General features: G+C 38.1%; 1 protein-coding gene across 5 annotated transcripts in view; it reads left to right on the top strand.

Annotated features, from left to right (window-relative positions):
• Positions 1-7,573: 7,573 nt before the first annotated feature.
• The window catches only part of STXBP5 (syntaxin binding protein 5), a 197,290-nt gene continuing 179,219 nt past the window's right edge, over positions 7,574-25,644 (top strand). For 3 of the 5 annotated variants that reach the window (XR_005241596.2, XM_038002282.2, XM_038002283.2), the window contains exons 1-2: positions 7,575-8,570; positions 9,861-9,958. Coding sequence is in view for 4 of the 5 variants with exons in the window: in XM_038002282.2 (XP_037858210.1) it covers positions 8,418-8,570; positions 9,861-9,958 (251 nt within the window). In the remaining variant the exon portion in view is untranslated. Of the gene's footprint in view, positions 8,571-9,860; positions 9,959-25,644 lie in introns of all 5 variants that reach the window. The other 2 variants (XM_038002284.2, XM_038002285.2) reach the window with 2 other exon arrangements.

A 25,644-nucleotide genomic window follows, 5' to 3' on the forward strand; every position in this document is an offset into this window, starting at 1 on the left:
TAAATTGCCATCCTATTGGTTGCCAAAACCAAGTTGAATCATGTTTGTATTACCCACAACATCCGACAAAATACCTGTCACATAGTAGACCCGCAGCTAATGTTTGTGGGATGAAATACTAATGCTCACCCTGCTGGCAGGTAAACAAACAAACAAACAAAAAGATTCAGACTTTTGATCCTCTGTCTTGGAAATTGCACTGACACTGTTCCTTCCATCCCTCCCTTGCTCTATAGACTTTAGTCATTTTGTGTCCCCAACATCATGATTATTTTTTCTCTGGATTTATTTATGGGCCAGGAATAGATTGGAACTAAAATACCAAAGTGTAAGTAGTTACATGCTTGTCCTTCCTTTGTAAAGAATATTCTTTCTTTGTGCTTCTGGCCTATTCACCAGTTTTCCCCTTCCTGATTAGCTAAGGCTATTAGCTGAGTGTCAGAGAGAAGGGAGTAGACAGTGCTGTATAAGAAAATATATAGAACAGAAAAGTCTAGGAGGTGAGACGAGGGGTTATTTGGAGAGAGCAAGTAAGCCATCCAGCAAAGACTGGGCTTTCTAAGGAGAGAGGGATGGCGGGTATTTGAAAAACTGCCTTGAACTGGGGTAGAACTGGGTGGGGAAGCTGATAAAAGGGTGAAGAGAATTCAGAGGATGTTTATGCTAAGCGTTTTATCTTCCTTCAAAAGTGGCCTTAACAAATAAACAATATCTTAATTGTTCTCCAAGGCTTTGGAACTAGGGGTGTGTGTGTGTGTGTGTGTGTGTGTGTGTGTGTGTATGTGTGTGTTTGCATGAAAGAGAAAGAGAGAGATTATGCTGAGAATTAAAAGGCCCAGTTTTATCTGGGGTATAGTCCATATTTTTTATATTCATTTTACTAACATTTTGGTTTACTAACATGTTACTAGGTAATTTAATGGAGATTTTGCATTAAAAAATTGCATTCCTAAAGGAACTTAGTTTGTGCCATTGGCCATAGAATCAGGAACAGTGTGATGGCTACTAGAGGTGGAATTGGGACTAGGGAAGTGTGAAAATAGAATAACAGAATGCCATACAAAAGAGCAGCTGATCTGGAGGCCTAAAGGTAGTTAGGAGGCCAGAAATTCACCCCAAAATGGAAGCTGTTTGACCTGGGCTAGGGGAAGCAGGCACTCCAGTTTTAGGTCTGCAGGCACATTGTCTTTGGACAAAGTGTGTAGTATTTCCTACAAACACATTTAAAAAAAATCCATTCTGAGTTTAAAACTAGATACCTAGTCCTATTTTGAGGAACTCCATCCCATGGATTGAGACTATGCTTTCCTACCTTCTGCATAAAACCTCTAAGAGTTAATTAGCATCCTTTGCATTGTTTTTTCATTGTTAGTATTAATATGATTCTCTTGGCTCTGATGGATCTTTAGAGACAGTGTTCCCACTCTGCTTATGTTAAAGTTTTTGCTTCGGTCCTTTTTGATTTCTTATATGGTAATCTTTAGGGTTGACCAGAAAGAAGAATTTGCATCTAAATGTTCCACAGTTCAGTGACTAAGAGGGGTGACACAGCCCCAGAGCCTACGATGGCAGGCTGTGTTACATCAGTCTCAGTTAACACTGTCTCACTGGGCTGCCCTGTCAGGCAACTGTCTGAGGGGAAAAAGCAGACAGTTTTCTGTTACTATGCTAGTATTTAGTTACTGACCTGTTTTCAGATGAAGAGTACTACTTTGCGTGCTGCGTAGTTTTTAATTTAAAAAAAAAAAAAAAAAAAAGATGGCCAGGCGCTGTGGCTCATGCCTGTAATCCTAGCACCTTGGGAGGCCAAGCTTGGAGGATTGCTTGAGGTTAGTTCAAGAGCAGCCTAGCCAGTATGGTGAAATTCCATCTCTACTAAAAATACAAAAATTAGCTGGGTGTCATGGCAGGCGCCTGTAATCCCAGCTTCTCGGGAGGCTGAGACAGGAGAATCGCTTGAACCCGGGAGGCAGAGGTTGCAATGAGCTGAGATCGGGCCACTGCACTCCAGCCTGGGCGACACAGCCCTCAAAATCACACTTGGTATGCTTGACCTGCCCTTCGAGAATACTTTTTAGAAGTAATATGATATACGATTATTTGCTGTCTCTATTTATATATATACATGTATATCCAGGGGTGGAATGCGGGATGCAGTGGAAGGAGACAGTGAAGGTGAGGATGGAACAAAATATTAACTTATACTGCTGTTTCAAGCTTACTCCATTATCACAGTATATTAGCTGTGAGTAATTCCATAAGGAACAAGCCTTGTTGCTAGCTCTTTAGTCCACAAATCAAATTTTAATGAGTCATTTGAAAAGAAAAGCGAATCCTTTGGGAAAAGGTTAGCAAAATGTTCACTGCATTTACAATAATATTCAAATTCTAAAATATTAAAATTAAGAATAGTGGGAGCATTGTTTCTTACCTCAGATACTGTTCCCATTTTAGAAATACCGTTCTCATTGTAGAAATAGCACTTGAAATATATGAGGATGTATCAAGCAATTCCTGCTTGCCCGATCAGGGTCTAGGTTTTTAGAATTTGACGTTATTTTTCACTCATATTATATATTAATGCCTACTATTTACATTTCACTGTACATTTGGTTCTATTAGTCTTGTTTTGCACTTCTGGAATTTTCTCTTCACTCAGACTTTCTGACTTTTGTCTAGTCATTTTCATCTACAGTTTAATTATACCCTTACAAATAATATTAAACATTAAATTACAGAGGTAATCTCTTCTATAGTGAAGGCTTACAAACATCTGCCTGAACTGTTTTTATAGAAAGGCCAAAGCTTATGAAAGATCACAATGGGCCACACTGTGATCACACCTGTAATCCTAGCACTTTGGGAGGCCAAGGCAGGCAGATCACTTCTGGTAAGGAGTTCAAGACCAGCCTGGCCGACGTGGTGAAACCCTATCTCTACTAAAAAATACAAAAATTAGCCAGGTGTGGTGGCGCATGCCTGTAGTCCCAGCTACTCAGGAGTCTGAGGCATGAGAATCACTTGCACTTGGGAGGTAGAGGTTGTAGTGAGCCAAGATCGCAAAGCACCACTGCACTCCATCCTGGGCAACAGAGCAAGACTTGGCATCAAAAACATAAAAAAAGTTCAAGACCAGCCTGACTAACATGGAGAAACCCCGTTTCTACTATAAACACAACAAAATTAGCCAGGCGTGGTGGCACATGCCTATAATCCCAGCTACTTGGGAGGCTGAGGCAAGAGAATTGCTTGAACCCAGGAGGCGGAGGTTGAGGTGAGCCGAAATTGCACCATTGCACTCCAGCCTGGGCAACAAGAGTGAAACTCCGTCTCAAAAAAAAAAAAAAATCATAACAGTGGATTCTGCTTGTTCCCAGATGAGTCTTGTACATTTAGCTAATGATATTTGTTGAATCCACTAAGGAACAAATGGTAACTAGAAATTACTTGGGAGTCATAATTGTGGAAATGAAATTGCAGTACCACACTTTGAAGTGCTCAGGGCAAAACTCGAGGTATCATATTTGCCTCTCCTGTCTCTGATACCCCCATACCATCAGCAAATCCTTTTGGCCTTATCATTAAAATATAATCCTTAATCCAACCCCCTGTGCACTACAACCACTTTTAACCATTCTGGTCCAAGCCACCAACCCCTTGCTCGATTATTGCAGCCATCTCTTCACTGTAGGAAGAACTGACAGTAGAAGGTAAAAATGGCAAGTGAAAGATGACTACAATGATCTCTACTTTCTTTTATAATTAGATGCAAGTTGCATCTAAACTGCTATCAGAATATTTGATTGCAAAAACCAGAAATATAATCAAGCTAATTAACACAAACAAGGAAAGAATGTCTTAAGGTTCTGTAAAGAATAAGACCCAGGAACCAGAAAGTCAGAAATCAAGATTCTACTCTCCACCTCCTTGGGCCCCTGGTGGTCACTCTCTGTCATTTCTGTGTCTTCTTCATCCTCCCAAGTTCTGTCTAAGAATGTGTACACTCAGCTGTGGTATGCAGGAAATAAAACACACTACCCAGCCCTAGGACAACATGGCTTCCTCCTCGTTCATATTAATTTGTAATTTTGTAATCCAATTCTAAATTCCCAGAAGATGATCTCTTGGCTTGCCTTATTTCTGGTTTCTGCCTCAGATCCTAGCGGTTTGAACCAGGAGACAGGGGGACCTGATTAAAACCGGGTTGCCCAGGCGCATCATTTAGCAGGGGCTAGGGAACCCATTCAGAAAAGGTGGTTTGAACTACACAAACCAATTAATTAACATCTCTGCTGCAATTTCCAAATAATTTAAATTCAATATTCTGTTAAACTATGTAGTGAATTAATTATTGTCATGCACACATCCTTCGGGACTCAATAAACTGAAATTAAGTCAATAAAAATGAATGCTAGCAAGTGAGGTAGATTTATTCTACTTTCCAGAAAGCTTTTGCCATTAAGTAAGTTCTCAGTAAAATGTTTATTTTCAGTTTCTGCCTTCTCCATCTAAATCAGCATCCAGCTTACCTTTGAGATCTGTACCAGGGCCTGCATTAGTCTGGTAACCTTTAAACTGGATAATGAGGACTGATAGATTCAGAAATGTTATGAATTCTTGGTCTTTAGTCTTCTGCACCTGTCAATTTCATATGCTAACATTCTTTTAGTGTATGTGTGGTTTCATTTTCTTAAAAAGTTGTCTTTTTATTTTCATTGTGTTGGCAGAATATTGTTTAGTGCCACCTTGACTCAGCTAAATGTAAGATATATATTTATAATTTGTCAGTGGTATACAGTTACATCATCACATTGTGGTCCATTCTTCAACAAACAGGTAAGAAATAATTTCATTCAAGAGAATGTCACCTAAAGGCAGAAGCTGTTTAATTGCTTGAAATCAACATATTTACTCATTCATTCAAATAAAACAAATAAACACAACTTTTCTGAGAAATTATGATGGGTAAAATTCTCTGTTTTGTGCTCGACTTAAAAATGAGTAATATAGATTATTTATTTTTAATTTATTAAATTCTAAACTTAAAATGTTTAATTAATTTCAAGTAAAATTCTTAAAATTTCAGTTCTAATTTGAAAAACGAATTGATTCATTCTAACTGACTTATAAGAATTACCGTGAGTTTGAGGATCGATTATTTTATCTTTGCTATAATAAAGGTCGTTATTTTGGGCCATTGTTGGTTTTGGCCATATGGATTTCTGGATAAGTCCCAGTGTCCCTGAGCATAGAGAGGATGGATTGCAAGTTCACAAAGGTAAGCTATATTCATTTTAAATTCCAGGTATCCACTAAGAACTGAAATTTTAGGAATGTCAGAATGAGTTCATAAGTTGATGGAAAGGATAGGAGTATACAAATAAAAACAAAAATTCTAGAGTCAGAAGTAGGAAACTGGCTTAAATTGGTGACTTTTTGAGGTCCCCTTTACCTCAAGGACCCTGATAGTAGAACAGGAAACTGACATTTTTGAGTGTCTACAGAGTACTAAGCAATGTAGTACAAACTTTTCATATTCTTTCTTTTCCCCCTCCAGTTCATTCTCATAAATTTCTAAGAAGAAGGTGGTGTTAATCTCATTTTAAACCTGAGGAATCTGATCCCTGGAAAAATTTAAAAATTTGCCCCAGATTACACATATTACCATGGCCTGGACTGAAGTTCATGGCTAGCTAACAACAAAGCCTGTATTTTCCCACTACACCACAAGGTCTCTCAACAAGAAGTTGTCTTTTTTTTCCAAAAAGTTTTATAATCCAATGATGAAAAATTATCCAATAGATTTTAGACCTAGGTAAGTAAAAAGGCAGATTGTACAATTCTATGGGGTTGTCATCTGTCTGCTTTGCAATTTTCCCCTGTGGAGTCACATGTATTTTAAAAAAGCTCTCAAGGTAATTCTGAGGCCCTCCTCCCCATCGTCTTCCAATGGTCTTTGCCTTCTGTTTGCTTGGTCTGCTCCTCCTTATCTGACATGATCTATAGTGGGACTCACCATGTCCAAGCCTTCAGTTAAGTGGCCCTCTGCCGTCCTCCTTCATTATTCCATCATTGAACTCATCACATCGTTTTACAATTACTATTTATGTTAAAAGTCGTCTCCTTAGACTGTGGTGAGCTTGCTGAAAGCAAGAATTGCATTTTCGTGTCTTTAGTACCTAGCACACCGCCTGACAACTAAATGTTAGACAAAAAATTCAGAGCCACTTGGAAATAGTTTAAGAATGTTCTCAAATTTGTTTTATTGGCCGTTGCACCCAGTGAATCAACTAATTCAATAAATATTAAACGACAAATCAAAATTTTGTACGTTCCAAATGTAAGACATTGTCCTGGGATGCGGAAGCTGCGGAGTGGACTACATTTCCCGAAATCCCTGGGTCCAGTCGTAGTTGGTTCGCTGCTTTTGAATGCTGGTCACTTCAACCAATAGGGTGACGAGAATTTCCCTAAAGGAGAGCGAGCCAGCCAATCACAAAGAAGAGGGCGTGTACTTCTGACTGGTTTGGAACTTAAAAAAATCCTTTGTAGCGCTTCCGTGGCTTTTCCGCAGACTAGAGCGCTCGAGGAGTCGTTTGCTAGGAACTTATACCCCTCTCCCCGAATTAGGATTAGTCTCCCTGCACTTCCCTCCTTCCTTACGTCTTTCCTATTTCCACATCCTTCTAATCAACTACCTGTGCTTCCGTCCACCTGTCCGGTTGAAAGCACTCTCCGGGAGGTTTCCCTGGCACAATCTCTGTCATTGCCAACTTGAGCCAGGCATTTGTCTCCAAGCATCCACGCGAGATGGGCAGTGCGGCCGCGGAAAGATCTGAGCAAAAACTTAATCGTATCCCCCTTTCCCTGTTCAAGAGTGAAGCTCCCGGGAGATTACTGAGTGGCTAATCAGCGTCAGGGCGGATTGAAGGTTCTGAACAAGAGTGGCAGCGCGGCGTTTCCTGCCACCCGCGCTCCTCCCCGGCGAGCGGCTGGGTGCGGGGTAGTGTCATCGGCCGGGGCTGACACCGGCACTGGAGCCGTTCCCCGCTGGCAGCCTCTTCCATCCCAGCAGGTACCTGTTAAGGCCAGACACGTTCCACCAACAGTCGCAGCTGCAGGAAAGAACCCGTTTTTTTTCCCGTCTAGGTTTCTCTCCTTTCCTAGTACCTAAGCCCATCATCCTCCTGCCACTGACATAATCATTGTCTAGACGTTCTTTTTCAAAACTCAAATCCAATCAAACAAAAACAAAGCCCGTCAAAACAAGAACAATAATACTGCAGCTAGCGGCCGGGAGCGTGCACCCCATTAACGGGGAGAAAGCATCAACCCCTGCTGTAATGACTGAATTGGAAAGAAAGGTTTCATGCTGCTTGTTAGTCGTCAACATTTTTACTATGCCAGCTGCAAGAGAAGCAGCTGCATACTCTGGCAACTCGACTAGAGTGGGAGAAATTTAGCCAGCGTCTGGGATTTTCGCAGATAATTTAAGCCCCAGCTTCGCTCCCGCTGGGGGCTGGGGGCCTGCGGGGCCAGGGTGGGGGAACTGGGCTGTGGCGCGCATGCGCAGGTCCTGCAGCCCGGCTCTGGGGAGGCCCTGCTGCCGCCACCGCCGTGGCCCGCGCTGTAACCGCGGCTGCAGCTGCTGCTCCGGGCGGGCGCTGGTGTCGTGTGTCGAGGCGCCCTGTCAGGCGAGGGGGAGCAGCTGGGCGGGGAGAGCCGACTGCCGCGGCGGCGCCTGAGGAACGCAGCCGGGCTCGGGAGCGGCGAGGGCGGGCCGGTCCAGCGGCGGAGGAGCGAGGCGGAGCGAGGCAGGCGGCGCGGGGACCCACCCCAGGCGCCTAGTGTGCGAGGCCAGGCGGGCAGCGGCTGGGAGGCCGAGCGGCGGCCGCGGACAGAGCGCCGGCGACCCCCGGGAGGAGGAGAAGGAGCCGGAGGACGCCCGAGGGACTGCGGGGCCGGGGCGGGCGAGCAGCGGCGCGGCCGCGGGCCATGGACGCGGCGGCGACGGTGGCGGCGGCGGGGGCGAGCCGGGGCGGCGGCGCGGCGCAGAGTCCGCCGGCGGCCAGGTGAGGCTGGGCTGAGCGGACTCGGGCGCCGCCGCCACTGCTGCTGCTGCCTGGCCGCGGAGCGAGGAGGCGGCGGCGGCGGCTGAAGCGGCGCCGCAGCAGCCGCGCCAAGCAGCGGCGGCCTCGGAGGAAGAGGGGTCGCCGCCCGGGGTTCTTGCGGCCGCCTCTTTTGTCGCAGTATTTCCTGTTCGGATTATCTTTTGCTTCCCCCCAGCTGCCTCCTTGCCCTCGCACTCCCACTCCTCCGTTTCCGCGGTCGAAACTGCCCTCGGCCCCGGGTAGTCTCCCCCGTCTGGGGACCCCCGTGCCTCCCCTCCCGGGCTGCGGGGGAGCCCCTCCGAGACCATGAGGAAATTCAACATCAGGAAGGTGCTGGACGGCCTGACCGCCAGCTCGTCCTCGGCGTCGCAGCAGCAGCAGCAGCAGCAGCATCCGCCTGGGAACCGGGAGCCGGAGATCCAGGAAACGCTCCAGTCCGAGCACTTTCAGCTCTGCAAGGTGAACGGAGCGCGCAGCCCCGCGACGCCGTCATTGAAAAATTGGGGTTGTTTTAAGGGGGCTACTCGGGCTTTACATGGGAATGCAAGGGAAGAGAACGCCAGTAATAATAATAACTCTAATAAAAGGCTCGCTCCTCCCCTGGCAAACCTTTCTTCGGTGGGTTATTTTGGAGATTGATACCTTTACTCCTTCTCGTTGATTTTTCTCTCTTCCCTTTGCACATGCAGCAGTCAGTTCAAGGTTGCTTCAAACTATTATCCGACCCTTAATTTGTATTCTGACACTGCCAGTAATAACCTGGAAGCTTTTATATTCAAGCGTTTTAATATGATTCACCAACTTCGAAGTTTCCTCTGGAAACGGTGTCTAATGAATGTTGTTTATCAAAAAGCCAAACCTGTTCTACCACACCTTTGCTCATCACTTTTCCCTTAAAATGTGGTGAGTGGCTTACGATATGAAATCGTAGGGTTCTTTTTATCATTGTTTGTTAAAAAGTTAGTACTGAGATTTTTGCCTGTTAATGGCACGATGATTGCCATAGCGTTCTTTAATTCAGAAAGAATGATGCAGCGAATTAATTCACCAGCTGCTTAATAAGAAACACAAATTTGTCTCGGTATTAATACCTGCCTTTCTCTTAAATAGCTATGTATTTGTATGTCAGAGTTTCTTAAAAGTGTGTGTGTGTGTGTGTGTGTGTGTGTGTGTATGTATGTATGTCTAATGCCCCAAAATGATTATGGCCTTAATAGTAAATTGCAAAAATATATGTTGTACTCATCTTCGTTCTGTTACAAGTGTAAAATGTTGAGATAGAGGTTTGATTATTACTCTACTGAATGCTTGACTAAAGTAATTATATGACAGCTTTTCCTTAGAAGTACTTGCGTTAGCATCCAAATAAAATAATGATGAAATGAATACTGCCAAAATAAAGTATGAATTACATTTAATGGGTTTACAGAATTTTGTACTATTGCAAACTTTAGTCATTTGGTGTCGGATGTAATAGTATGGAATATTAATAAAATATTTTCTTCTATGGAATACCAGTATGGAAAAGCGAAATTAAAGTATATCGCTGGACTAGGTTTTTGTTTCAGGTTCTATGTGAGTGACTTTGTGAGTGTCGGTTTCACTTATTTTTTTTAAAAGCAGTAAGTGCATGTGTATGTGTTTTGCATCAGTGGTAGTGGTTCTAAATTCTAACGCCTCTGTTGACTTTTCTATTTTTAAATTTCGCTTGCTGCCTTGGTTGCTGTGATGTCACTTGCCCATCCCTAGACTGTTCGCCATGGATTTCCCTATCAACCCTCAGCCCTGGCCTTTGATCCTGTACAGAAGATCCTGGCAGTGGGAACTCAGACTGGTGCTTTAAGGCTGTATCCTTTTTTTAATTTTATTTTTTAACTTCTACTTTTTTAACTTCTCCCCAGTCCTTCTGAGGATTAGTTCCAAAGAAAATTTTTATTTTCCTGTTGGTGTGATCAGATATATACTATGAGAAATCATGTGTTGGCTTTTCCCTTGATTATAATTCAGCTTATATACTGCTGTGATGTTTCTCAACTCTTCGTTTATAGTAGCTAAACATATATCCAAAGAGAGGTCTAAAGTTTTGTTATAATAACTATTTTATTTGTAAGGAGATAGAAGTTTGTAAGGAAAAATATATCTGCTTATACTATTGGTCTGATGAATGGGGTATGTTAAGGATGAGATTTAAAGACAATTTTAAAAATATTATGCATGGTAGATATTGAACGTATGACCTATTCTAATAAATTAGAGATTGGATTTGAATCTGAATTTGGTTGTTTTTGACATGTCCGTGTAGAAAAATAATTAGCAGAAGATAAATGCAGCAAATTAATTTTCTATAAAGTTATAAATGGTTAATACTTCTACCATTTTTTAGAGCATTTTCTTGAAAAATGCATAGGGTTAAATTTATTCTCTCGATATATTTTTTCTCTCATAGTCTACATTTGTTATGTATTTATAAAAACTGTTAGGTTACTATACATTAAACTACTAGTATAGAAAGAATTTTCCTGGTTATGTATGAACTATATTAGTTTTATCAAGCATTTTTTTCAAATACTTCAAAAGATTTTTTTCAAGATAATTTTTTAGTGAGAACAGTACAGACTACTCACTTTCTATTTTTATATTGAAATGTGTTTTCTTTTACTGTGACTTTGAAACATACTTAACCAAAATATATTCTTATTTTTAAACTTAATAAGATTTGGATTCATCCATCTGTAGGATATCTACTTCCTACATATTAATGAGTAATGTGTTGGTGATAAATAGAAAAACCAAATCACTAGATTATCTCAATAGACATTATTATTGTCCAAAAAAAAAAGGAAGAAAAGAAAGAAAAGAAATATGGGATAAGGGAGGAGCTTTACCCCTTTGCATTTTAGATTTTTCTGGTTCATGAGAAGGAGCGAGGGAATCTGCATTTGAGTTAAACATGTGCCAGGCATTTTACTTATATTTTAAAGTCATTATTTCAAAGAAGTACTATGTGATATATATCTATATCTATATATATAGATATAGATATCTATATATATAGATATAGATATCTATCTATATCTATATATATAAAGATAATGCCTCAAGTTTTATTTGTGATTTAATGTGCTGTCTTCAAAATGCTAATAGAAGTTTTAGGATGGACTATTGAACTGTGTTACTAAGTGAAGTCTACTATACATAGTAAATACTATGCAGTCATACCTATATAAGCGATAAAATCTGACCAGGCTAGATCCGAATCTGTTAATTTCTGAGACAGTATGTCTCAAGTGCTCTTGCCCAAATATCTAGATGGTTATGACCAGAATATTTTTTGACTTCAATTGTTTAGATATATTTATTCCTGAACTCAATGATCAAGACCATCCAGTTTAGGGTTGTTGTGTGAAGACGGGAATGAAGTTATTTTGTCAGTGTGGGTCCTGAGTGTTCAGCAAAACTCTATAGTAGACAAGACTAGTATAGCGTTGGATCTAGATACATTCTTTGGAACTGAAAGCAGTTTCTTTTTTTTCACAGCAAAAGAATTGCATAACTGGACTAGAAGAAGGAAAGTGAAGTTGAATTAAATAAGCTATTTTTCCATTATTTTGCTTTTCTTTAAAATGAGTTTAGGTTTTACTGTTTTCCCAGTGTGGTCTCGACATTCTTTTGGTAAATAACCTTTTTTCCTTGTAACAGCCAAACTAGCCCTTTTATAATTTAGTGTAATTATAAGTGAGTACCACCAGCAGAGCTGATTTTATAAAACCAGCTTCTTAGACAACACTTTTACCCTAATGCTTTTGAGTAATTGATATGGCACAAAAGGTGTAAATTGTTAGGCCTAGTGCTAATTGCCATTTAAAATCAAGGATCAGGTGGCCAAAATTATCGCTTGTATATGACTTTTGGTATTCTTTTTATAGTTAAATATGTGAATAAAAGTGAACCTGTAATTATAGTTTGCAATTATACTCTAAAAGTTTTTTAGAACCTCCTTAGTAAGAAGGAAGTCTGGAATACTATTTACCAAATTACTTTCTACTTTGCCTTTTTATGAGATTTCTATGAACATTCCAGAGTGATAAATTGGCTTGCTTGCCAGTAATACCACCTAGTCATTCCTTCTGTTGAGTTTAAGTAGCAGATGAGCTATGAGCTTTATTTATTATGGTTCTGATTTATAGAAAGTGACTAAGCCCTTTTTATTTTATCTCATTTTCCATATATGTGCTTTAAGATATATGTTAGTATCTTTTTCTTTGTTATTTTTGAAACTAGACACCTGAATTCCAAATCTCCACATTGGTTTAACGTGCAGATTTACTACAAGTGTGTATATATTAACTTGGAGCTTTCGTAGATTTTCCTGTTGTCATTGGTTTCTTTTGATCCTTTATTCTCTTCTTATATTAGACTCTTGTAGTCTGTAACACAATTATGCTAAAAAGTTATCACATTTTAGAGCAGAAAATGGACTTCTAGATAAAGTATTTTCCTTGCAGGTTGAAAAGTAGGCGATGTTTTTAGAAGTAAGATTAGGCTATTACAATTCCAAATGTATGTGTAGTTTAACTGATGAATGTCATCCTAAATGTCAGAAGACTTTACTAAATTGATTTATTTACTCTGGGTTAAAACCAAAACACCAGACAAGAAAGATATAACTGATAGCTAATGTTTGTAGACAAGGATTAATGAAAAATCTGAATCCTTTAATAAGATATAACAAATAATGAGGCAAAATAAATTAAATGTATTTGCTACATTAATGTATAGCAAATGACAGATGATATAAATATGCTGAATGCTAAACCTTCTTGGCTTCTGGAGAGAATATGAGATTGAAGAATGAAGGTATTTTTAATAATGCTATTGTCTTTATCTAGACTTCTGATTTACTACTAAAATTTCAAATTGCTTCATACTGTAATGTAATCATGGGTTACCCTGATATTATTTTTAAAATAAATTTTTTTCTAAACACAATGAGGTCATTTTATATGTGACTATTTCAAGGACTGAGCAGAAAAATGGAATTTCAGGTTTACTGAACTTGTGTAAAAATTTGAGGTTTAAAAATGAATTGTCAAATATTATGGAAGAACCTCATTCATTGTCTCCTTGACTGGTGGAAAATACAGTGATATAAACAGTCTCTATTTTGACGAGGCATGGATTGTCTTTTATAATGCAGAGTAATGTTGCTGGAGACAGGCTTACAAAATGATTTTTTAACTTAGAGTTGATTTAACAAGCACTTGAGTGTCAGACATTATTAGATTATAAATTGTGGCCTGAATTCTGGTTCCTCTCTTTCCACTAAATAATTACATGTCCTTGAATTAGTTTTTTTCCCTTACTATAAAAATGAAGGTGCAGTATTAAATGATTTCTTCAAGGAAAAATTTTATGATTTCAAGTAGGTATGTATTCTTCTAGAGGAGTAATACAAAAGAAATGGAAATGTGGTCCTTCTCTTCAAAAAGTTTCCAGTTCTAACCGAAGGACTGGAACTAAATAAGCAGTCGAAATTAGAGAATTATTTGGGGCTCTACTGACATTACACAAAGTCAGGTTACATGTAAATTTGTTGCATTTGATGAACATTTCTATACATGGGTAAATAAGGATTCAGAATGACAGAGAGGAAGGAGTGGGAAAATTATTCTAGGCAAGGAAAACAGTATGGGCAAAAGCATGGAAAAGGGAATTATGCTAGTTTGGAGGAATACTAAAAGAGGCTGGTTGGAATAAATGAGTTAGCAGGAGAAATAAGGAGGCTGTTGAGGGTCTTGAATATTAACCTGAGGTATCTGCATGATGTTCAGTTAGGAATTATAGTTACGTAATAGGAGATGCTGACAGGAAGAAAGTGTGATTTTTTAGCATGATTAGTGGTGTAGTGGTATCATAGATGAAAAGAATGGACCAAGTGAACCTCACAGAAAACTATTAATCCATATAGGTAGTAAAGTGGATCCAAAACAGGGGTGGCAGAATGGGAATTGGAGAAGGGCTTGACTTGTTTGTATAAAATCTTAGGGAGTAACTAAAGATGATAAGGTTTTGCAAGTGAAGTAATGAGGCAATTACAAGCGAAGTGAAAAACTTGGCAAAGAAGTGGCAGAGAAATGTTGAGTTGAAATTATGTTATCTTTAACTTTTATTGTGTTATCATTTTGAGAGAGGAGCCTAGACTTCTTATTTTAATGTGAGAATTTGATATACTTTTACTGTTTGGTTTTGGTTTTTTTGGCTGGTCCTTGGTGATTTCCAGGATTTTGTTATTGAATTCATGTTTAAAGTCATTAGTAGCTGTTTGGCATTGTCCATTTATTTTCTGTCAGTGTTTCTCAAAGTGGTAGCTTTTTGGGCAGGATAATTCTGTGGGGTTGTCCAGTGCATTGCAGGATATTTAATATCCTCGTCTCCCACCTACTAAATGCCCATGTTGCCTCCCCTGTCAATGTGGCAACCCAGACCCTCCAAAACACTTCCAGGCATTTAGCCCAAGTTCTTCACCAGTTGAATAAGAATAATAATGCTACCTGGCTTGTGAGGTTATTGTCACGGTTAAATCTACTAAAATGTGTGTGTGTAGCTTTTCCGATCATGAAGGGATATTTTGGTGGATACATGATTATTACATTTTATTATAATACATGATTATTATTCATATGAGAGTTTTTCTGTGACTGTAATTTTCAGGTCCGTCATTTCTCTCAGTGAATACTGAGTGGCAACTGTGTAGGAAGGCCTCCATTTCATTTATTTTTGTAGCTAATACAAACTTTGAGGAAAAGATATTGAAAAGCACTGTTCTTTTCTTTGAGTTTGTTTCTAAAATGGTTGTGGTCGGCCGGGCATGGTGGCTCACGCCTGTAATCCCAGCACTTTGGGAGGCCAAGGCAGGTGGGTCACAAGGTCAGGAGTTTGAGAACAGCCTGACCAACATGGTGAAACCCCATCTCTACTAAAGACACAAAAATTACCCTGGCATGGTGGTGTGCGCCTATAATCCCAGCTGCTCAGGAGGCTGAGGCAGGAGAATCGCTTGAATCCGGGAGGCGGAGGTTACAGTGAGCCAAGATTATACCACTGCACTGTAGCCTGGGCGACACAGCAAGACTCCATCTCAAAAAAAAAAGGTTATGTTCTTCTCAACCACAAGTCTTCAAAATTGCTACTTAGATTAATGTGTGTGAAAGTTTCTCACATATAGTAAATGCTAAATTGATTAATGACTTTCTGTACTGTACTTATAAGATAGCATTAGAATATTTTGACTTGCTACTTAATTTTATTCTATAAAACATAATTATACTATGAAAAAAATTGGAAATGATTTTCGTTTGAAATAGGCTAAAAGTAAAATAATTAGTTTAGAATTTAGCCAGTGTTTTTTCTTGTTTGTTTGTTTATTTGTTGTTTTTTTTTGAGTCGGGGTCTCTCTCTGTTACCTTGGCATGCAGTAGCAGGATTATAGCTCACTTCAACCTCCACCTTCTGGGCTTAAGCAGTCCTCCCACCTTGGCCTACCAAGTATTTGGGACCAGAGGTGTGTGCCAGCACTATTTTGTTTTATTTTTGGCGGAGAAAGAGTTTCACTGTATTGTCCAGGCTGGTCTTGAACTCCTGGGCTCAACTTGCCAAAGTGCTGGGATTACAGGCATGAGCCACCACGCCAGATTTTTGTCCACTCTTCTCCCTCCCCATCATTTTTGTTCATAGCCGCTTTCCTCCCCCTCCATCCTTTTTGTTCATGGAAGAGTTTTGGTCATTTGGAATTGTAGTTGTGCAGGAGAAACAAGGAGCTTGAAATACTCAGCTCATATCTCAACTCTTAGCTCCTCATTCAAGAGGACATTGCATAAAAGGAAGAATGAGTGCTGTATCAGCTGTAAGTTGTGATTCTTAGCATAGACTACTGCAGCAGGAGGAATAGGCACATTTATTTCAGAACAACCAGAAATGGAATCTGCTTGGAAACAGTTTATTTTGCAATGGATTTCTTGTGGAGGGAAACAAATGTGATAAAAGCCATGGAATTGAAAAGAATATGTTAACTATTGGAGAATCAAGTCCGTGTTTTGTAAGCCTTTCTGCTTTAAGTAAGATGAGTTTTTTTCTCTGTTGGATATTCTCTTTGTTTTCTGTTTGGTTTTCAGTATGATTCATTTGAAATTACAATTTAATTTTGCCATCCTAAAGAAAAAGTAAAGGCACTTTGGAAGAATTACCATTACCTTATTATTAGGAGATTCTTGTTCTAATAATCTTCAGACTTACTTTGTATAAGTGGACTAAAATCTCTGTGCTTCAGTTTCCTTTCTTGTAAAATGAGGAAATTGGGATGTGTTGTTTCCAAGAATCCTTCCAACTTTTGGATCTTAGAATTTCTTTTTCTGTGGGGGATTTAGGAATTCTTTGGACTGTGTTCCTGTAGAGGGATCTTCTGGTTGATTGTTCTGAGTTCCTGTTAAAGAGAATGAAGTATTAGACTCCATACCATTGTGGCTCCCTCAGCTTTGTGTCCATTGACTACATTCATAATCCAAGTCAGTAGAAGCACAAGTGTAAACCTTTGTTTACAGGAGGGACCAGGAAGGAGCATGTGAATGAACTAATACAAATGTCTTTCTTGAAACAGTAGCTCACATTGAATACTAAGATGGTGGGTTGTAGCATTTTCTGTGTATAACAGATAAGATTTCATTATGAAATAGGAAACCAGGACTTTTTTTTTTTAAATACTATTAACAAAATTTACCGTCTTTCTTGGTTGTTAAATGTCAGGATGTAAAATTAAAATAAATCAAGAATATTGAATTCCTGATCATATGATCTGATTAATCTTTAGAGATTTATTGTAGAGACTATCTCCCTTGAATTGCTAGTATGTAATTTGAGTACTAAATTTGGTAATTGTATACTATAATAACTTAGAGTAATACTTGCTGGGCATTTACATGTAAGTAACTGGACTATAGGCTTGAGTATCACTAAATAAAAGGTAAGCTTAAGTGTTGGATCAATTTGGCTTTACTTTTACGCCCTGGAAGAGGCAATTATTTACAAGAAGAATTTTTTTCTTTTTTTTTTTTGAGATAGGGTTTCGCTCTGGAATACAGTGGCACAATCACAGGTCGCTGCAGCCTAGACCTCCCAGGCTCAATGATCTTCCTGCCTCAGCTTGCCAAATAGTTGGGACCACAGATGTGAGCCTCCTTACCTGGCTCACATAATTTTTTGTGTGTGTGTGTGTGTGTATTTTTTTTTTTCTTTTTCTTTTTCTTTTTTCTTTTCTGCAAAGATGGAGTCTTAGTATGTTGCTGAGGCTGGTCTCCTGGGCTCAAGCTGGGATTAAAGATTATGAGCTAGTGTGCCCAGCTACAAGAAGAAAATTAATAATTAGGATATCAGTAATATGGCAGTAATAATTAGTAATAATCAGAATGTGTATTTGTTTTTGATGTTTAAATGAGAGTTTCTTGAGCTGATTTGCTATATTAGCATCATCAGAAGGTACACTTGGTATTTTGGGATGGCAGATTAAGGAAATAGTTTTTTGGTTTGACCTAAACAGATGTTTATCTGTTTAAGAGTATAACAGATTGATACAGAGAAAAGGGCATTTCACTATTAATACCTTTTAGATTTGGATTTGAATTAAGATCGATTTTAAACATATTGTCATTCTACAAAAGTTCTTGGGAAGCAAAACAAAGTGATTACTGACTTGATCTTTATGAAATAAACTAAGAGTTCATAAAACTATAATCATACAAAACTGCCAAAAGGTACTTGATACATTTCTCTTCCCTTAGTCATATGCAGCACACATTCTAAGGAGAAGTTATGGTACTTTCCGATTTAATTACTCAGACTTCCTGTAGAGACATTCAGGTTTCTATACAATTATTTTGTACTTTAATTTGAACACATTTCTGATCTTTATTAGCAGCCATAAAAATAAGGACTTTTTCATGATCTTCTATGTATCTATATTATTTTTAAATAATTTAAGTATAATGCCATCATCTACTTTCAGATTTAGCAATTCTAGTTGATTGGTTTAATCTCTTATTTTCCTCATATTTACTTTTAAATACATTTTGTACACCAGCTCTGTTTACCATGTAACTTATCTTTTTTCTTTTGGCCATGAGTGGAAGGTAAGCTGAGGTGAAGGCGGTAGGGGTAAGAATTGTTGACACAGTTGGCTGCCTACAGTCAGTGTTCTGCAATGGCCATGTGTTTAGTGATCCTTAAGTCTAGAAGTCTAGAATAAACTTTTCTGTGTTTAAATAATTCTTATGTTTAAAACCCAGTATCTTTGTCTTTGTGACATATGTTTTGGTTTGATTCCATTAGCACTTCTAACCTATTTAGCCATATTTTTCTTAGATGAGCCTTTAAGATTTTGATTTCTATGTTGCCATTTCTTTATAAGTAATATGTGACATTAAATGTCTAAAAATAGACCTTTTGGAAATTATAGCTGTAATATGGAGTGGCATTTTCTTTTAAAATAACCTATGAAGAATGTTACAGGATATGACAAGATACAGTGCAGTCCAAAGTAATGCAAATCAGCAAAATCAGCCAGTATCGTCTCCTTTATCAAGAGTCCAGAAATTAGATAGTAGGAGTGTATAAATTATAAAATCAAGATGAGGGAACATACGGATTCCTAAATGATCAACTTTGTGTCCTTCAGTAAGGATCATAGGGTGGATGAGTATGTGTGTGTGCGCAGACATTTAAAGAAGATCTTAAGTCTTTAGGAGTCAGCGAGCATTTCCTATATAAGGCTGGATAGCAAATTATGGTAGGCTTTGTGGTCTCTGTGACAGCTACTAAGCGCTGCTTATATGTAGCACAAATGCAACCAAAAACAATATCTAAAGAATAAGGGTTCGTCAATAAAACTTTATTTATAAAATCAAGCAGTTGGCTGGATTTGGCCCACAGGCCAAAGTTGGCCAATCTCTGCCTTAGTTTATCAGCCTGGCTTGTTTTTAAAGGATATGCAGAGAAGAATGTTCAGTAAGAAATACATTTTTATGTTTAAATTTCATTAATAGCACTTGCTGCTAGTGGAAATTTCGTCACAAATAAAAGAGTCTTAAAAAGAATCAGTAATTTTTTTTTTTTTTTTGAGACAAGATCTGGCTCTGTTGCCCAGGTAGAGTATAGTGGTGCTATCTGGGCTCACTACAGCCTCTGCCTCCCAGGCTCAAGGGATCCTCCCACCTCAGTCCCCCAAGTAGCTGGGACTCCAGGCACCCGCCACCACGCCTGGCTAGTTTTTGTATTTTTTTGTAGAGACGGGGTTTTGTCATTTTGCCCAGGCTGGTCTTGAACTCGTGAGCTCAAGCCATCCACCCACCTCAGCCTCCTAGAGTACTTGTATTATAGGCGTGAGCCACTGCGCCTAGCCAAAAATCAGTAATTTTTAATAATACACAGTAACTCTATATATCAAGGTAGATTTTTTTTATAGTTTCTTTTTTAATCTTGTGAGAGGGGTGTTATCTCTATTGAATTATGATTAGTATAATAATAAAGGTAGCTTAATTAGGCTGGCTGCGGTGGATCACGCCTGTAATCCCAGCACTTTGGGAGGCTGAGGCAGGCGGATCACGACGTCAGGAGATCCAGAGGATTTTGGCTAGCACGGTGAAACCCCGTCTCTACTAAAAAAAAAAAAAAAAACACACACACACACAAAATTGGCCGGGAGTGGTGGCAGGTGCCTGGAGTCTCAGCTACTTGGGAGGCTGAGGCAGGAGAATGGCATGAACCCGGGAGGCGGAGCTTGCAGTGAGCCGAGATCCAGCCACTGCACTCCAGCCTGGGCGACAGAGCGAGACTCTGTCTCAAAAAAAAAAAAAAAAAGTAGCTTAATTAGGCATCCTTTGAGGGTAGTTTAATGATTAGCTCAATTATTGAAGTGCTTAGCTTGACTTCCGAATTTTAATTAAAAATATACTTGCCTTGTAGCTTTTTCTTAATATCTTTCTTAATATCATATACATATGTGTAGTACATTTAGATAGATGCCTTTAAAGATAAAAGTGAATGTAAACGTTTTATTAAAATATTGTGGCTTCTTTGATGTTACAGATGTTTGTCAAACATAACTGGGAAAAAAACTACCTGAAAAATGAATAATGTATTTTTAAAAAATTCATGGCTGGGCATGGTTGCTCACGCCTGTAATCCCAGCTTTGGGAGGCTGAGGCAGGCAGATCACCTGAGGTCAGGAGTTTGAGACCAGCCTGACCAACATGGTGAAACACCGTCTCTACTAAAAATACAAAAATTAGCCAAGCGTGGTCGCAGGTGCCTGTAATCCCAGCTACTCGGGAGGCTGTGGCAGGAGAATCACTTGAACCTGGGAGGCGGAGGTTGCAGTGAGCTGAGATCGTGCCACTGCACTCCAGCCTGGGTGATAGAGTGAGACTCTGTTTCAAAAACAAAAAACAAAACAAACAGACAAAAAATTCACAAGGCTCCTAGAAGAAAATTCAGATTTTTGGCCACTTTCTTTAGAATCAGATATATTACTTGCTTCTTGTTGGAAAGAACATACATGGTAATTTAATTGGAAACTGAAATTATATTTACTTTTTGAAAATATTTAATAGTTGCCCACTGACCACTTTTTGCATTTTTCCAGTAGCAGTAAATAAAGATATAATTTTATTTAGTAAATGAGGCTAATTTTTACTTGATTTCATTTCTCCAACTAGTATTCTTTTGGAAGTATATGTAAATATATATATGACAAATGAAATAACATGCTGAGCGTATTTCTTTATATTTATTGGAGCTATGATTTTAACATGAACATTCACCTAGCAAGGTTTTTAAATAAAAAGTAGCTGTTAATTTTTGTTTTATATTAATCTTCATTTGAAAAATAAGGTTTGCTTTATACAGCTTGTTATTTGTAAAAGATATGATGAGTCCTAGAACTTACATGGTAGTTATTGTTAAACTTCAAGTTTTAAACAGTTGGAGGTGTTTTAATAATAGTGTTTGGTCTTGTTTGTTTTTTTTTTTTCCCAAATAAGTGCAGTCTGGAACTTTTGAAGCTTTTCCTGGTGAAGTTGTCTGTTGAAGAGTGCTTAATCCTGCTCTTTCTTGAAAGTACATAGTCTTTTCTTGTGATAGCAGTACCTCTGCTTTTTCGCAGCAGCACTCTGTCAGAGGTGACTATAAATCTGGTGGCATCAGCTATTGCAGTACTTTCTGCTAAATGTTTTTCCTTTTGTGTGTTTGTCTCTTTTTGTCTTTTGAAAAGGAGAAGAGTTGAAACAGATTTTTTCCATCTGTGCAGTCTTTGTACTGTATTTTTCATAATGTGTTGTATTTTTCTTTTAAAATTCACTGAACATAGTGGAGAAAAGAACTTAGCCATTAGGCATCTGGGAATGGATGCTGGGATAAAAAGCTGTTTTTACTTGCATGTGAGAATTTACATTCATTCTTGTTCATTTAACCCAGACCACTCTTGTTTATGACTACATAGTAAATAGTAGTTTGAGCAAGTGATTCCTTTAAAAGTATATTTATATATCAAAAACCATTCTAAATAATTGCCTGTGATAATAAATATAATTCATTTTTGCCTCTTCAAAAATAGTCCTAACTCCAAAACAGTGAATATTAAGAATGATTGTTTTCAACCACTCTAATTTGTTTACAAATAATAATAAATTTCTTACTCAAAATAATAGTGGAAGGAGGTAACTAGAGGCCTATTCCAACCCAGTGAATACTATAATTACATATTAGTCTGAATGCTGCAATTTTCTGTTGTAGTGCTTGTTTTATTCGCATTAAAAGAAAGTTGACCGACCTAAGTTTTCAGATCCTGTTGGACATTTGTAAAATGTTACAATTATCTTGACTTAAAGTTTTAAATGTTGATGTACACATTTTTTCATGGTTATTCTTAGCATTTTGTTAAATTTTTACTGCAGAAATAGTTCATTTTGTAGTTTTACTTAAATGAGATTAGCAGAATATTAGCATTGAGTAAGCAGTAAAAATTAATTTTGCCTACTCTTATTATCTTCATGATGTGGCTATCTTCATTTTTAATATATTTTCTAAGTAGACTTCATTTTTTAGCGCAGTTTCAGGTTCATAGCAACAATAAATGGAAGGTGCAGAGATATTCTATATACTGCCTGTACCAAAACATTTGTAACCTTCTCCATTATCAGCAGAGTGGTACACTGAATCTACAGTGACACATCACTTTCATCCAAAGTCTTTATGATAGGGTTCATTCTTTGTACAATTTATGAGTTTAGACAAATATAATTACATGTCTTTCATCATTATAATATCATACAGAATATTCTCATGTCCAGAGTTTTGTGCTGTTCCTCATGTAGATCTTGTACGTATTTGTTAGATTTATATTTAAGTATTTCATTTTTTGGGGTGCTAATATAAATTTCAAATAATTTCAGATTAATTATTTCAAATTCCACTAGTTCTTTTGTGGTATATAAGGAAGGCACTGACCTTTTTTTTTTTTTTCTTTTTTAGAGACAGGATCTTGCCCTGTTTCCCAGGCTGGAGTGCAGTGGCACAAACACAGCTCACTGCATCCTCGACCTCCTGGGTTCAAGTAATCTTTCTACCTTAGCCTCCTGAGTAATTGGGACCACAGGCGCACACCACCACACCCAACTAATTTTTAAATTTGTTGTAGAGACAGGGTTTTGGCATGTCAGCCAGGCTTGTCTTGAACTCCTGGACTCCAGTGATCTTACCTTCCAAAGTACTGGGGTTTACAGACATGAGCCACTGCGCCTGGGTGTGAATGAGTTTTACATGTTAAGGTTGCATATCCTGGCCGCTTTGCTATAGTCACATATTGGTTGCAGGAGTTTTTCTGTTGATTCTTTCTGATAGCTGCGTAGTTGATCATGTTATCAGTGAACAAAGACAGTTTTCTTTCTTTCTTCCTAATCTATCTGTATACATTTTATTTCCTTTGCTCATTGCATTAGCTGGTGCTCCCATTGCAGTGTTGAAAGGTGTGATAAGAGGGATATCCTTGCCTTGTTTCTGATTGCAGTGGAGAAACTTTGAGTGTCTTGCTATTAAGTGTGTTATCTGTAGGTTTTATGTAGATGTTCTCTATCAAGTTGAGGAACTTCCCCTGTATTCCTAGTTTACTGACAGTGTTTATCTGGAATGAGTGTTGGATTTTCTGCATCAGTTGATATAATCATGTGATTTTTCTTTTTTAGCCTGTTAATGTAATGGATTACATTAATTGGTTTTCAAATGTTGAACTAGACTTGCATACCTGGTATAAATCCCATTTGGTCATACTGTGTGATTCTTTTTATACATTATTGAATTCAGTTTGGTAAAATTTTATTGAGAATTTTTGCATCCATCTTCATGAGAGGGATTGATCTTAGTTTTCTTTTCTCGTAGTGCCTTTGGTATTTGTATTAGTGTAATGCTGGGCTAATAAAATGAGTTAGAATATATTTCCTCTGCTTTTGTCTTCTGAAAGAGACTAGAAATTTGGCATAATTCACCAGTTAACCCATCTGGTCCTGGTACTTTCTGTTTTGGGAATCTATTAATTGATTCAGTTTCTTTAATGTATACAGGCCTATTCAGATTGTCTGTTTCTTCTTGTGTGACTTTTGGTAGGTTGTATCTTTCAAGGAGTTGGTCCATTTCATCTGTGCCATCAAAATTGTGGGCATAGATTTGTTTTTAGTATTCCTTTATTATCCTTTTAATGTCCATGGAAATTAAAGTGATGTCCGTCTTTCATTTCTGATGTTAGTAATTTGTGTCCCCTCTCCTTTTTCCTTAGCCTGGCTAGAAGCTTATTGATTTTTTTTTGAAGGAAGCAGCTTTTAGTTTTGTTGATTTTTCTCCTTTGATCTCCTGTATTCAGTTTCACTGATGTCTTTCTTAACTGTCATTATTTATTTTCTTCTGTTTACTTTGGATTCAGTTTCCTCCTCTTTTTGTAGTTTCTTAAAGTGGAAATGATTGATTTTAGCTGTTTCTTCTTTAATATATATGAATTGAATGGTATAAATTCCCTTTAAGTACTATTTTCTGTGTTTCCCATAAATTTTGATAAGTTGTTTTCATTTTTATTTAGTTCAAAACATTTAAAAATTTTTCTCGTAATATCTTTTTTGACCCAAGTGTTACTAGAATTGTTTTGTTTAATCTCCACATATTTTGGGATTTTCCAGCTCTTTTTGTTATCAATTTTTAGTTTACTTCCATTGTGTTCCAAGAGCTGCCATTGTATAATTTGTATTCTTTTAAATTTTTTGAGGTATATTTTATGGCACAGAATATAGTCTATCTTGGTTAATGTTCCATGCGAGTTTGAGAAGAATGTGTATTTTGCTGTTACTGGATAACGTAGACTGTAGATGTCCATTATATCTAGTTGGTAGAGGGTGGTGTTGAGTTCAGCTCTGTTGGCACTTTTTTTCTGCCTGCTGGATCTGTCCATTTCTGATAGAGGGATATTAAGGTTTACAACGGTAATAGTGGATTCATATATTTCTCCTTGCAGTTTTATGAGTTTTTGTCTCATATATTTTGACACTCTGTTCTTAGGCTCAAACACTTTAAGGATTGTTGTGCCTTCGTGGAGAATTGACTCTTTTTTCATTTTGTAATGCCCCTCTTTATCTCTGATAACTTTCCTTGGTCTGAAGTCTGTGTCTGAAATTAATATAGCTACTTTGCTTTCTTTTGTTAGTGATAGCATGGCATATCTTTCTTCATCTATTTACTTTTATCCTATATGTGTCTTTATATTTAAAGTGAATTTCTTACAGACAGTGTATATAGCTGGGTCTTAGTTTTAGACTTACTTTGATGATCTGTCTTTTAATTGGTGTATTTAGGCCATTGAAGTTTAAAGTGAATGTTGATATATTTTGAATAATACCTACCATATTTGTTACTGTTCTCTATTTGTTGCCCTTGTTTTTGTTTCTATTTTTGTTTCCCATTCTTTTTATGCCTCTTGTGGTTTTAATTGAGCATTTTATATGGTTCCACATTTTCTCTTCTTTCTTAGCATATCAGTTTCTTAGCGTATCAGTTATACTTTTTTTATTTTTTTAAATAGTTGCTCTAGAATATACAGTATACATTTAGAATTAATCTGGGTCTACTTTGAAAAAACACTATACTGCTTCACAGGTAATATGAGTACCTTATAATAACAAGAAGAAATTGTAATTCTTTTTTTTTTTTTTTGAGACGGAGTCTCGCTCTGTCGCCCAGGCTGGAGTGCGGTGGCACGATCTCGGCTCACTGCAAGCTCCGCCTCCCGGGTTCATGCCATTCTCCTGCCTCGGCCTCCTGAGTATAGCTGGGACTATAGGCCCCTGCCACCACGACCGGCTAATTTTTTGTATTTTTAGTAGAGATGGGGTTTCACCGTGTTAGCCAGGATGGTCTCGATCTCCTGACCTCGTGATCTGCCCACTCAGGCTCC

The sequence above is a fragment of the Chlorocebus sabaeus genome, chromosome 13 (assembly GCF_047675955.1).
Source record: "Chlorocebus sabaeus isolate Y175 chromosome 13, mChlSab1.0.hap1, whole genome shotgun sequence".
Classification (NCBI taxonomy): domain Eukaryota; kingdom Metazoa; phylum Chordata; class Mammalia; order Primates; family Cercopithecidae; genus Chlorocebus; species Chlorocebus sabaeus.